Source organism: Equus caballus, chromosome X, assembly GCF_041296265.1.
Source record: "Equus caballus isolate H_3958 breed thoroughbred chromosome X, TB-T2T, whole genome shotgun sequence".
In the NCBI taxonomy this organism is placed as follows: Eukaryota; Metazoa; Chordata; class Mammalia; order Perissodactyla; family Equidae; genus Equus; species Equus caballus.
In genome coordinates this window covers 44,450,825-44,465,073 of record NC_091715.1, presented here as the reverse complement: position 1 = coordinate 44,465,073, position 14,249 = coordinate 44,450,825, and the positions used below count along the sequence as shown (strand labels likewise).

General features: G+C 36.8%; 1 protein-coding gene across 4 annotated transcripts in view; it reads right to left on the bottom strand.

Annotated features, from left to right (window-relative positions):
• PHF8 (PHD finger protein 8) overlaps positions 1 to 14,249 on the bottom strand; it is a 113,268-nt gene that overhangs the window by 19,907 nt on the left and 79,112 nt on the right. For all 4 annotated transcript variants that reach the window (XM_005613879.4, XM_005613880.4, XM_070257338.1 and 1 more), the window contains one exon: positions 3,570 to 3,665. In XM_005613879.4, coding sequence (XP_005613936.1) covers positions 3,570 to 3,665 — 96 coding nt within the window. The remainder of the gene's footprint in view (positions 1 to 3,569; positions 3,666 to 14,249) is intronic.

Below are 14,249 nucleotides of genomic sequence, written 5' to 3'. Positions count from 1 at the left end.
CCTTTCTTGTTTACTAAAAAAAACATGACTTAGTGGGATAGCAATGTACCTAGCTAAAAACTATATTTCCTGGCCTCTCTGGCAGATAATCGTGGCCATGTGACACAATTTTAGCCAAAGAGATATAAGAAAAAGTGGAACTCAGAACTCCTTGGGGAGGGGTGCTCATCAGGCCTATTTCTTTTCCCTTTTGCTCTTCTTCTTCTTCCTGACTACAACTCAGACCCCTCTGCTATAGATAAAGCAGCCATCTTGTGACCCTGAGGGGATAAGCACTCTCTAAGGATGCCTGAGAGGTTCCTGCTCCTCACAGGCAAACACTGTTCCTAACTGATATACAATTTGGCAATACATATCAAGAGCTTTTAAAATGTTCATATTAACAAATTACATTGGCAAAGGTGTAGGGAAATAGGCGCACTCATTCATTGCTTGTGGGAATGTAAACAATCTCTAAGATGTAATTGTTAAGTGAGAAAAGGAAAGTACATAACAGGTCGTAAAGTATGCTTCCCTCCTAAAAAGAGAGAGGGAAACAGGGCCGGCCCAGTGGTGTAATGGTTAAGGTCATGCACTCTGCTTCAGTGGCCCAGGGTTCATGGGTTTGGATCCCGGGACTGGACACACACACCACTCATCAAGCCATGCTGTGGCAGCATCCCACATACAAAATAGAGAAAGATTGGCATAGACGTTAGCTCAGTGACAATCTTCCTCAAGCAAAAAGAAGATTGGCAACAGATGTTAGCTCAGGGCCAATTTTCCTCAACAAAAAAAAAAAAAGAGAGAGAAGGAAAGAAAATATATACACATCTTTACTTGCATATACATAAACTACTTCTGACAGGATAAACATGAAACTGATAACAGCGGTTGACACCAGGTGGGGAACTGGAAGGCTATGAAGCAGGTGGGACGGAGACTTTTCACTGTATACCCTCATAAACTTTGGCCCTTCTAGAGTTTCATAGGGATCCATCCTAAGTAAAAAAATCAAAGACACAAACACTTACATATAAAGATGTGCACCTCAAATGCTATAACTAATTGTGAAAACTCGGCAATAGGCTAAATGCCCCACATTAAAGGAGAAGTTAGGTAAACTCAGCATATCCATGGAATAGAATATTTTGTAGCTATTAAAATACTATTTATAAACAACAGCATAGGGACATGCTTAGGATATAATATTAATTTAAAAGGCCAGATTATTTATTGGTTTTCAACTTCAACAGTCAACCTTTAGTCAATGTAGAGTACTAATTGCAAGACGACATAAACGTTAACAACCTTGACAATGTAAATGAAAAAATGTGGCTCACAGAAGGTTGGAGGAAGGAAGAAAGAACAGCAGCACTAATGTCTATATCTTAGAAAGTGGGTAATCAAGAGAGATTGACAGAAGCTGATGGAAGGAGAAATAGAGGTTAAGTTGACAAATCAAGAAACGGTGGTATACACCCTATTATCTTGAGTTTTGGAGGAAATTACCAGAAACTATGAGGCTGCCTCTCAGGCATGGGATTGGAGGTAGGGACAGCAGAGACAGAAGACCACTGCATTTCATCCTGAACTCCTCTATACTATGTGATTTGCTATCAGATATACACATTATTTTGATTAAAAGGCAAAAAATTTTAGGGACCGGCCCCGTGGCTGAGTAAAGTTCCTGCGCTCTGCTTCAGCAGCCCAGGGTTTTGCCGATTTGGATCCTGGGCGAGACCATGGTGCTGCTCATCGGGCCATGCTGAGGTGGCGTCCCACATAACACAACCAGAGAGACCTACAACCAGAATACGCAACTATGTACTGGGGGGCTTTGGGGAGAAGAAGAACAGGGAAAAAAAAGGAAGATTGGGGGGCTGGCCCCATGGCCGAGTGGTTAAGTTCACGCGCTCTGCTGCAGGCGGCCCAGTGTTTCGTTGGTTCGAATCCTGGGCGCGGACATGGCACTGCTCATCAGACCACGCTGAGGCAGCGTCCCACATGCCACAACTAGAAGAACCCACAACGAAGAATACACAACTATGTACCAGGGGGCTTTGGGGAGAAAAAGGAAAAAATAAAATCTTTAAAAAAAAAAAAAAAAAGGAAGATTGGAAACAGATGTTAGCTCAGGTGCCAATCTTCAAAAAAAAAAATTTTAAAGTAGGATATATGATTGTATACATAGTGTGATTTCAATCATAAAAAGAAAAGTGCACAGGAAAAAAGACTAGAAGGAAATATGTCAAAATGTTAACAGTGGTTGCTTCACGGGTGGTTTCTTCTTTATACTTTCTTCCATTTTCCATATTTTCCAAATTTTCTATTATGCTAATCAGCCAGAAACTATAGGAGAAAATATAATCAGAAAATATGTCTGAAGAAAGAAAAAAAGAAACATTTGCTGACTGACTCACTGAGAGAACATTTCCCAGGACTGTCTGGCCACCCCACTCCCACAACCCCAAGCAAACACCAGAAAGGCCAAATAAGGCAGGGTGGGGACAGTGGGCCCTTTGTTTCCTGGGGAACCAGAGGTACTGAGATGCCAGCACCCTCTGTGGAAGACTGCTGACAGTAATGGCTTTCAATGTGCTCACCTCTCTTTCTATGCATATGAGGATTTTGCAGTTACCCTGCTCAGGAGATGGAATCTATCTCTCCACCCCTGGAATCGAGGCTTGACCATGTAACTTGCTTTGACCAATGAGACAATAGAAAACACGACACAAGCAGGGACTTGAAAAGTGCTTGCACATTGGGGCTTCTCCTCTCTTGCTGCTGGATACCTTTCTGCTACCTTGTGAAAAAGCTTACGTTGGCCTCCTGGTGGATGAAAGAACACATGAAGAGAAGCCCCAGCTACCCCAAATTAGGTCTCAGACACCTGAGGGAGATCTTTGTAGACCATTGAGCCCCAGCCAAGCTGGCATAGACTAGAACAGGTCAGCCAACCTACAGAATCATGAGAAATGATCAACTGTTGTTGTTCTAAGCCATTAAGTTTTGGGTAGTTTGTAAGCAGCAAAAGCTACCTGACACACCCTCCAATTTGAAAACCATCCAGCCAAGGAGATGAATAAAATTGTTTTATCACCCTCTAAATTCCATGTTCAACTCAATAATCATTCTTTCTTCCTTCCTCAGAGATAGCCTCTCAGCCAGTACAGGTTTCGGGCCTTGTAGAGATCAACAGTGAGCAGAACTTCCCTCCTTTGACAACAATATTACCAAAGAGCTGGGATGATGGCAGGAGAATGTTCTCATTCTTAAATTGTTTAACCTTGTTTGTCAAAATCTGTTCAAAGTCTTCTTCTTTTCATCTCAAGCCATATAACACCAGAAGCAACATGCTCCATTACCTCTGGCTTTGGCGAACTGAGTATACAAACTGTGTTTTACTGATCATTTTTGCTCCAGAACCTAACATGGTACCTGGCACACAACAGGCACTCAACAAATGTTTGCTGAATAAATAAATGAGTGACTGAATCATGTCTTCCTGTATTAAATAACCCACCTACCCCCAGCCCGTTTTTTTCCCAACCACCCCCACAGAGTTAAAGGATAGAATACTGGATTACCTTTAGGACTCCAAGGAGCATCATCTGAATTCTTCTTTTTCTTGGGTCGAGATTTCAAAGCAGGGTCATCATCATCAGATTCTAGGGAAGGGTAAACTGCAATGAGAGGGGAAAAGCAAGGTAAATTGAGATCTCATCCAGAAGGGTGAAGACAAAATGATACCTATCTCAGCTCCTCCCACTCCCCTACAAGTGGGCACTTTACTTAATCCATACTCAACTGCAGGAGCCCCTGAAAGTACAACATGCTTTTTATGTCTTTCTATTTTTGCACCCTCACTGCAAATGTCCTCCCAGCATCATCTAATTCTGATTTGATCACCCAACATCCATTTAGTGAGTAACTTCATGAGTTACTTTACTGATCCTGCAAAATTCAGCTGTAAATTCACTACCTAAAGAAACTTTCCCTTGTTCTCCTAATCTGACTCAGATGTCTCCTCAACTCTCTATAGTATCCTGTGCATACTTCCATTGGAGTTATTTGTTATATACTATTTAAGAGGTGATTAGTAAACCTGTCACCCACAATTTACCGTAATGGCGGGGATATATATTATTTGCTTTCAAACTAAGGAAGCCTAACATAGTGCAGAGCAGGTGCTCAGTAAGTGTTTGCTGAATTAATGGAAAAAGAAATGATACACACATTACTCACAGAAAGGGAACAAAAAGAACACTTGGGCTGAATTGGGAAGATTACCGGAACTGAATGATCTGAATGAGAAAACACACATATACAAGTATCTCATCCTATACAAATACACACAAACATCCAGTTTTATCACATTCTCCTCACAATCCACATGCAACACCTATAGGATTTAATGGGAAGATGGTCTAGAAAGGTCCTACTGATGAGGCCAAACTGCTGATGCTGCTGCTAAACCTAAAAGAGAAGCAAAGTGAGAGTGAAAATTTCCTCATAATACCCTACTCCCCCTCCTCTTAATGACTAGCTTCAAATTTCTCTAGAATTCTACATCATTAGAGGAATTCACTCTCCTGTTTCCTTCCAGAAGGGTTTCTTTGTAGGAAAGAAAGTGAGTCCATTTTTGAGGCCTTTCTCCCTCAAAGAGGTAAAACCCCTGTCTCCTGACTTATTAAAGAACTTTTTTTAAAAATGAGGGGTCATTGATTGTCCCTAGAAAGAAATGACTACTGGTAACAGTTGTTTGTGAAAGGACCCATGCCTAATACCCTGATGGCTATCAATGTTATTTTGTTGGGTCTGAAAGTTTTTCCATCTCAAGGAGAGAAGTGTGGTATGGTAGAAAGACCTTAAGTCTCAGGATCAGACAACCACTTTGAAATCCTAGACTGACCCACTAGCTTTGCAGCCTAGAAGAACTTCTCTAAGTTTCACTATCTTCCCATAAAAATAAAATAATAGATACCACCTGCCTTGTAAAGTTGTGAAGATTGAGAGATGATATGTATAAAGTAACAGGCAAAAGGAATTCCATTCTAAGGTTCATGTCTTCTTCAAGAGACAGAGATGGAGATGGAGATAATAATTAAATCTAGACATTTTGAAGAAAATACAAGTTAAAATGTATATACTAAAAATAGAAGGATGGAAGGAGTGATGCCTCCCAAACTGGTAGGGTTGGGAGCTCCAAGGATCTATCCCTCCACTGAAGCAACCATTAAACTGGCAAAAATTGCAACAATCAACTTTTTTTGGACTCTGAAATTCAATTAAAAACTCACAACATGGGGAATGCTTAATAAAAAAAAAAAGCCTGCTTAATTTAGGCATTTAAAAAAATCTCTGTCAAAAAAATCTCAGCTGACTACTGAAGCAATGGAATGGATACTTCAGGGACCACAAACAAGGAATACAGTCTTTGCAAAAATCATTTGGAAAGTCACTAAATGAACAGATAACTGCAGTTCACAATAAGTAACAATAGCAAACTCTGGGAGGTAAAGAAAATATGATTCCCAGAGTTACCACATTACAATATTCAAAATGTTCAAGTTTCAACTGAAAAATTATGAGGCATGCAAAAAAATAGGAAAGTATGTCCCATTTACAGAAACAAAGAAATTGATAAAAACTGTCTCTGAGGAAGCCCAGACACTGGACTTTCTATACAAAGACTTTAAATTAACTGTCTTAAATATGATCAGAGAACCATGTCTCAACAAAAAAGAGAATATCAATAAGGAAACAGAAAACATGAAAAGGAGCCAAATAGAAATTTTGGAGCTGAAAAGTACAACGGATTTAATTAAAAATTCCTTAGAAGGCTCCAACAGCATACTTTGAGCAGGCAGAAGAAAGAATCAGCAAAAGTAAAGAAAGCTCAATTGAAATTACCCAGGCTGGTGAGCAGAAAGAAAGAATGAAGAAAAATGAACAAAGGCAAATGGACCTGTGGGACACTATCAAGCTTACCAACATATTTATATGGGAATCCCAGAAGGAGAGGAGGGAGAGAAAGAGGCAGAAAGACTATATGAAGAAAAAATGCCCAAAATTTTCCAAATTTTATGAAATACATGAAAACAGACAGTTAAGAAGCTCAACAAATTCCAAGTAGCATAAACCCAAAGATCCACACTGAGACCCATTATACTCAAACTGTCAACAGACAAAGACAAGGAACAAACCTTGAAAGCGGCAAGACAGAAGCAACTTGTCATCTACAAAGGATTCACACTAAGATTAACAACGAATTTCTCGTCAGAAACAATGGAGGCCGGAAGGCAGTGGGATGATATATTTAAAGTGTTGAAAGAAAGACTGCAAACCAAGAATAACATATATGGTAAAGCTATCCTTCAAAAATGAAGGCAAATTAAGATATTCTCATAAACAAAGGCTGGAAGAGTTTGTCATTAGTAAACCCACACTTTAAGAAATGCTAAAGATAGCTCTTCAGGCTAAAATAAAAGGAGATTACAGAGTAACACAAAGCTAAATGAAGAAATACAAAACACCAGTAAAAGCAATTATAGAGGTAAATATAAAAGCAACTATTGTTGTATTTGTGGTTTCTAAATGCTCTTTTCATTTCCTGTATGACTTAAAATTCGAACACATGAAACAATAACTAAGGACAACACAAAAAAGGAAAACTAAAGGCCAATATCGCTGATGAACATAGATGCAAAAATCCTCAACAAAATATTGGCAACCTGAATACAGCAATACATCCAAAAGATCATACATCATGATCAAGTGGGATTTATGCCAGGGACACAGGGATGCTTCAATATCCACAAATAAATCGATGTGATACACCACACTAACAAAATGAGTTATAAAAACCACACGATCAGTTCAATAGATGCAGAGAAAGTATTTGACAAGATCCAAAAGCCATTTATGATAAAAACTCTTAACAACATGGGGAAAGAAGGAAATTACCTCAACATAATAAAGGCCATATATGACAAACCCACAGCCAACATCATACTCAATGGGGAAAAACTGAATGCCATCCTTCTGAGAACAGGAACATGACAAGGATGCCCACTATCACCACTCTTATTCAACATAGTACTGGAGGTTTTGGTCAGGGCAATTAAGCAAGAGAAAGGAATAAAGGGAATATAAACAGGGAGTGAAGAAGTGAAACTCTCACTGTTTGCAGATGACATGATCTCATATATAGAAAATGCTATAGAATCCATCAGAAAACTCTTAGAAATAATTAATAACTACAGTAAAGTTGCAGGGTACAAAAATCAGTTGCATTTTTATAGTCGAATAACGAACTTACAGAAAGAGAACTCAAGAATAGAATTCCATTTACAATCGCAACAAAAAGAATAAAGCATCTAGGAATAAATTTAACCAAAGACTTGAAGGACTTATACAATGAAAACTATAAGACATTATTGAAAGAAATACATGATGACATATAGAGATGGAAAGAGATTCCATGCACATGGATTGGAAGAATAAACATACTTAAAATGTCCAAACTACTCAAAGCAATCTACAGATTCAATGCAATCCCAATGACATTCTTCATGGAAATAGAACAAGGAATCCTAAAATTCATATGGGGCAACCAAAGACCCCGAATTGCTAAAGCAATCATGAGAAAAAAGAACAAAGCTGGACGCATCAAAATCCCTGACTTCAAAATGTACTACAAAGTCATAGTTATCAACACAGCATGGTACTGGTACAAAAACAGGCACACAGATCAATGGAACAGAACTGAAAGCCCAGAAATGAAACCACACATCTACAGACAACTAATCTTTGACACAGATGCCAAGAACACACAATGGAGAAAAGATAGTCTCTTCAATAAATGGTGCTGGGAAAACTGGACAGCCACATGCAAAAGAATGAAAGTAGACATTATCTCATGCCATACACAAAAATAAACTCAAAATGGATCAAAGACTTGAAGATAAGTCCTGAAAAATTAAAACTCCTGGAAGATAATATAGGTATACACTCTTTGACCTCGAACTTAAAAGGATCTTTTTGAATACCATGTCTTCTCAGACAAGGGAAACCAAATAAAAAATAAACAAGTGGGACTTCATCAGACTAAAGAACTTCTGCAAGGCAAAAGAAACTAGGATCAAAACAAAAAGACAACCCACCAACTGGAAGAAAATATTTGCAAATCATATATCCCATAAGGGGTTAATCTCCGTAATATAAAAGGAACTCACACAACTTAACAAAAAAACAAACAGCCTGATCAAAAACTGGGCAGAGGAGATGAACAGACTTTTTTCCAAAGAAGATATACAGATGGCCAATAAACACATGAAAAGATGTTCTACATCACTAATCATCAGGGAAATGCAAATCAAAACTACACTAAGATGTCACCTTACACCTGTTAAAATGGCTATAATCACTAAGACTAAAAATAACAAATGTTGGAGAGGGTATAGAGAAAAGGAAACCCTCATGTACTGCTGGTGGGAATGCAAACTGATGCAGCCACTATGGAAAACAGTATGGAGATTCCTCAAAAAACTAAAAATAGAAATACCATATGACCCAGCTATCCCACTACTGGGTATATACCCAAACAACTTGAAGTCAACAATCCAAAGTAACATATGTACCTCTATGTTCATAGCAGCACTATTCACAATAGCCAAGACATAGAAACAATTCAAGTGCTCATCGACCGATGATTGGATAAAGAAGATGTGGTGTGTGTACACACACACAATGGAATACTACTCAGCCATAAAAAAGACAAAATCATCCCATTTGCAACAACATGGATGGACCTGGAGGAAATGATGCTAAGCGAAATAAGCCAGACTGAGAAAGACAAACACCATATGATTTCACTCATATGTGGAATACAAACAAACACATGGACAAAGAAAACAGTTCAGTGGTTACTAGGGGAAGGGGGCTGGGGGTTGGGCACAGGGGGGAAGGGGAGCACTTATGTGGTGACAGACAAGAAATAATGTACAACTGAAATTTCACAATGATGTAAACTAGCATGAACTCAATAAAAAAATAAAAATAAAAAAGAGAGAAAATGGCAGCATTAAGCCCTCATACATCAATGACCACTCTAAATGTAAATGGATTGAATTCTCCAGCCAAAAGACACAGAGTGGCTGGATGGATTGAAAAAGAAGACCCCACAATATGCTGCCTCCAGGAGACACATCTGAGCTCTAAAGAGAAACACAGGCTCAGAATGATGGGATAGAATACAATACTCCAAGCAAATGGCAAGAAAAAGAAAGCATATAAAAATAAGCTGTGTTTCTATACACTAGCAATGAACAATATGTACAGGAAATTAAGAAAACAATGCCATTTACAACAGCAAAAAGAATAAAGTAAGTAGCAATAAATTTAACCAAGGAGGTATAAGACTTGTATACCGAAAACTACAAAACATTGCTGAAAGAAATTAAAGAAGACCTAAATAAATGGAAAGGCATACCATATTCATAGATTGGATGTCTTAACATTGTTAAGATGGCAATACTACCCAAAGTGTTCTACAGATTCAATCCAATTCCTATAAAAATATCAATGGCCTTCTTTGCAGAAATGGAAAAGTTGACCCTAAAATTCAAGTGGAATTGCAAGGGACCCCAAATAGCCAAAACAATCTTGAAAAAGAAAAATAAAGTTGGAGGATTCACATTTCCCAATTTTAAGACTTACTACAAAGTTACAGTAATCCAAATATCGTAGTACTGGCATAAAGACAGACATATAGATCAAGGGATAGAACTGAAAGTCCAGAAAGAAACCCATACATCTATAGTCAATTGATTTTTGACAAGGGTGCCAAGAGCATTCAAAGGAGAAAGGACAGTCTCCTTAAGAAGTGGTGTTATACAAAGAGAAATAGTAAAAAACTCAATTGATAAATTAAAATGGAATACCAAAAATTATTCAAATAATCCAAATGAAGGCAGGAAATGAGAAGTAAATAAAAAAGAGATATGTTAAAGAAATAGGAAAACAATAAGCCTTCATCTGAACAGATCATTAATTACATTAAATGTAAATGGTCTAAAAACACTAATTAGCAGAGATTATCAATAAGGACTTTTAGAAAACCACAAGATTCAACTAAATGCTGTCTATAAGAAACTCACTTTAAACGTAATCATATAGGTAGGTTTAAAATAAAAGGATAGAAAAAGATATACCATACTAACACTAATTAAAGAAAGTTGGATTGGTTATATTATCAGAAAGGAACTTCAGGCCAAGGAAAATTATCAGAGATAAAAAAGGATATAACATGATAACAAGAGGGTAAACTCAACAAGAAGACATAACAATCTTAAATGTGGATGCACCTAACAGCAGAGTTTCCAACTATGCGAAACAAAAATTGATGGAAGTAGAATAAAAGGAGAAATAGATAATTATACTTGGAGACACAACACATCTCTCTCAGCAATCAATAAAACAATAGACAGAAAATCAGCAAGGATATAGAACATCACCATCAATCAACTTGATCTAATTGAAATCTATAGAACACTTGCAGTGTAAGCCCTGGCAGTTGTTTTCTGTTTTGTAACGAAAGTGCCTGACTTAAGCTTTGATTGCCAAGACATCAATTTCAAAGAGGCATCCACTTCAAGAGGGCTATCTTGAATGAACACATTGCCAGCCACACATCCAGATAAAGAGCCAGGCTGTCTCCCCACACTGAGGCTCCTTTGTTTTAGAGATCTTGTTTGATTTCAGTAAGTGATCATTTGGGGCCACTTGTTTTTTTTCTCTTCTCGCACTTACTTTAAATTCCTGATCTTATGTTTTAAATTCATCAGTAAAGAGTGAGCCCACAGAACCCTAAGCACACTCCTTGACTCCAATAAAAGCTGAACCCCAGGCCTGTGCATTCTCTCTCTACCCATGGCCTCACCGTGTGTTCCCTAGTGTGCTGTGTAATTTCCAGGTCCTGTGAGTAATAAATCTTTATTTTTTCAAAGTTTCCTGATGGTTATTACTGAAGGGCATCTCACAATCATAAGAACTACAAGGGCCAGTCCAACCACAACACTGGTTATTGAAAGGCTGAGACAGGCACAAAACAACACTCAACCCAACAGAGAGCACATTCTTCGCAAATTCACAACACAAAATTATCAATATAGACAAATTCCGGGTAATAAAACAAATCTTAATAAATTTTAAATGAAACCAAAAGCTGATTCTTTGAAAAGATCAATTGATAAAATGCCAGTAAGAATGACAAAGAAAAAAAAAAGAACACACAAATAACTAATATCAAGAATGAAAAGGGAGATATCACTAAAGACCTCACAGACATTAAAAGGATAATAGGAGCATACTACAAACAACTCTATACCCGCATATATACTATAATTTAGCTGAAACGGACCAATTCCTTGAATGACACAAACTACTGAAACTTACCCAAGGTGAAATAGATAATCTGGATAATCCTATATTTACTAAAGAAAATAAATCCAGAGTTAAAACCTGAAAAAGAAACTTCTAGGCCCAGGTGGTTTCACTCACAAATTCTACTAAACATTTAAAAAAGAAAAAAACACTAATTCTACACAACATCTTCTAGAAAATAGAAGAGGGAACACTTCCCAACTCATTCTTTGAGCATTGCTCTGATACCAAAAACTAAAGAGAGAGTACAAAGAAAAGGAAATTATAGACCAATATCATTCATGAACATAAACACAAAAATCCGCAGTGAAATATTAGTAAATCAAGTTCAATAATATATAAAGAAAATAATACACCATTATCAAGAAAGATCTATCCTGTGATTTCAAGTCTGGTTCAATATTTGAAAATCAATCAATGTAAACTACCATATTAACACACTAAAGAAGAAAAACCACATGATTATATCTACTGATGGAACAAAAACATTGGGCAAAATTCAACACCCATTTATAAAAAAACTTTCAGCAAAACAGGAATAGAAGGGAACTTCCTTAACCTGATAACCTACAACTAACATCATAATAGTGAAAAGACTGAATGCTTTCCCCCCTCAGGTTGGGAACAAGGCAAGGGTACTCACTATCACCACACTGTGCTTGAAATCTTAGCCAGAACAAAAATGAAAGAAGAAAAAAAGACATACAGATTAGAAAGAAAGGAATAAAACTGCCCATACTTGCACATGACATGATCATCTATACAAAAAAATACCAAGAATATACCCCCCAAAATCCCCTAGAATTAACAAGTGAGTTTATCAAGGTTGCAGGATACAAGGTCAAAAAACAAAAATCAAATTTATATGTACTAGCAATAAACAATTGGAAACCAAAGTTTCAAAACTAGCGCCATTTATGATATCTCCTAAAAATACAGAACTTAGGGATAAATCTAACAAAACATGTACAGGATCTGCATGCCAAAAACTATAAAACACTGATGAAAGAAATTTTTAAAAGACTAAATGTGGAGGGACATATCATGTATGTAGATTAGCACACTCAATATACCTAAGGTGACAATTCTATTGCAGTTAGAGAAAACAGTTTGATGGCTTCTCAAAGAGTTAAATATAGAATTACCATATGACCCAGTAATTCTACTCCTAGGTTTATGCCCAAGAGAAATGAAAACATATGTCCACACAGAAACATGGACACAAATGTCTATAGCAGCATTATTCATAACAGCCAAAAGGTGGAAATAACCCGAATGCCCACAAGCAGATGAATGGATAAACAAATTGTGGTATATCCATACAATGGAATACTATTCAGCCATAAAATGGAAGAAAATACTGACACATGCTACAACTTGGATGAACCTTGAAAACATTATGCAAAGTGAAAGAAGGCAGACACAAAAGATCACATATTATATGATATATCCATAAGAGGCAAATTCATACAGGCAGAAAACAGATTAGTGGTTACCAGGGGAAGAGGGGAGGGGGAAGTGGGGAACAATTACTTAACAGATACAGGGTATTTTCCGAGGTGATGAAAATGTCTTGAAACAGAGAGAGGTAGTGGTTGCACCACACTGAATCGTACACTTTAAAATGGTTAATTATGTGTTATGTGATTTTCACCTTAATAAAAAATAAAGATGTCAATTCTCCCAAATTGATCTATAGATTTAACACAATTCCAATCAAAATCTCAGGAGAAATTTTTGCGGATGCAGACAAACTAATTCTAAAATTTATATGGATAGGAAAAATGGAAGAAATCATATTACTTGATTTTAAGAATCACTATAAAGCTACAGTAATCAAGACAGTGAAGTACTAACAAAGGGACAAACACATAGATCAATGAAACAAAATAAAACAATTCAGAAACAGACCCACACAAATATGGTCATGCGATTTTTGACAAAGCTACAAATGCAAGTCAATGGAAAAAAAAGACAATCCTTTCAACAAATGGTGTTGGAACAATTGGACATCCAAATGCCAAAAAAAAAAAAAGGTGGACCCTTAAACTAAACATCATTCCTTATATGAAAATTTAATCAAAATGGATCATGGATAGAAATGTAAAACCTAAAACCATAATATATTAGATTAAAAAAAGGAGAAAATTGTTATGACCTGAGTTTACACAAAGAATTGTTAAATAAGACACCAAAAGTATAATCCATAAAAGATAAAATTGATAAATTGGACTTTCTAGAAAATGAAAGTATTTGCCTTAAGAAAGAAAATGTTAAAAGAATGAAAGACAAGCTAGAGACTGGGAGAAAATATTTGCAAATCATGTCTAACAAGAGACTTGAATTAAGACTATATAAAGAACTCTGAAAACTCAACAATTAAGAAAAAAAACAACTCAATTAAAAAATGGACAGAAGTCATTCAAAGTGTCTGTTTAAAGACATTTCAAAAAAGAAGATATATGTATGAATGGCAAATAAGTGCATGAAAAGATGTTCAACATCATTAGCCATTACATGAGCCATTAAATGAGATATCGCTGCACGCTTATGAGGATGGCTAAAGTAAATATACTGACAATACAAAGTAACGATAAATAAGCAGAGCAATTGGAACTCTCATATATTGCTGGTGATAATGTAAAATGGCACAAATACTCTGGGAAACAGTTTGGTAGTTTCTTGTAAAGTTAAAGCATCCACTGTCCATATTGCCCAGGAATCCCATGCCTAGGTATTTACCCTAGAGAAATGAAAACTCATGTTCACACAAAAGCCTGCACACAAATGTTCACAGCAGCTCAATTCATAATCACCCAATG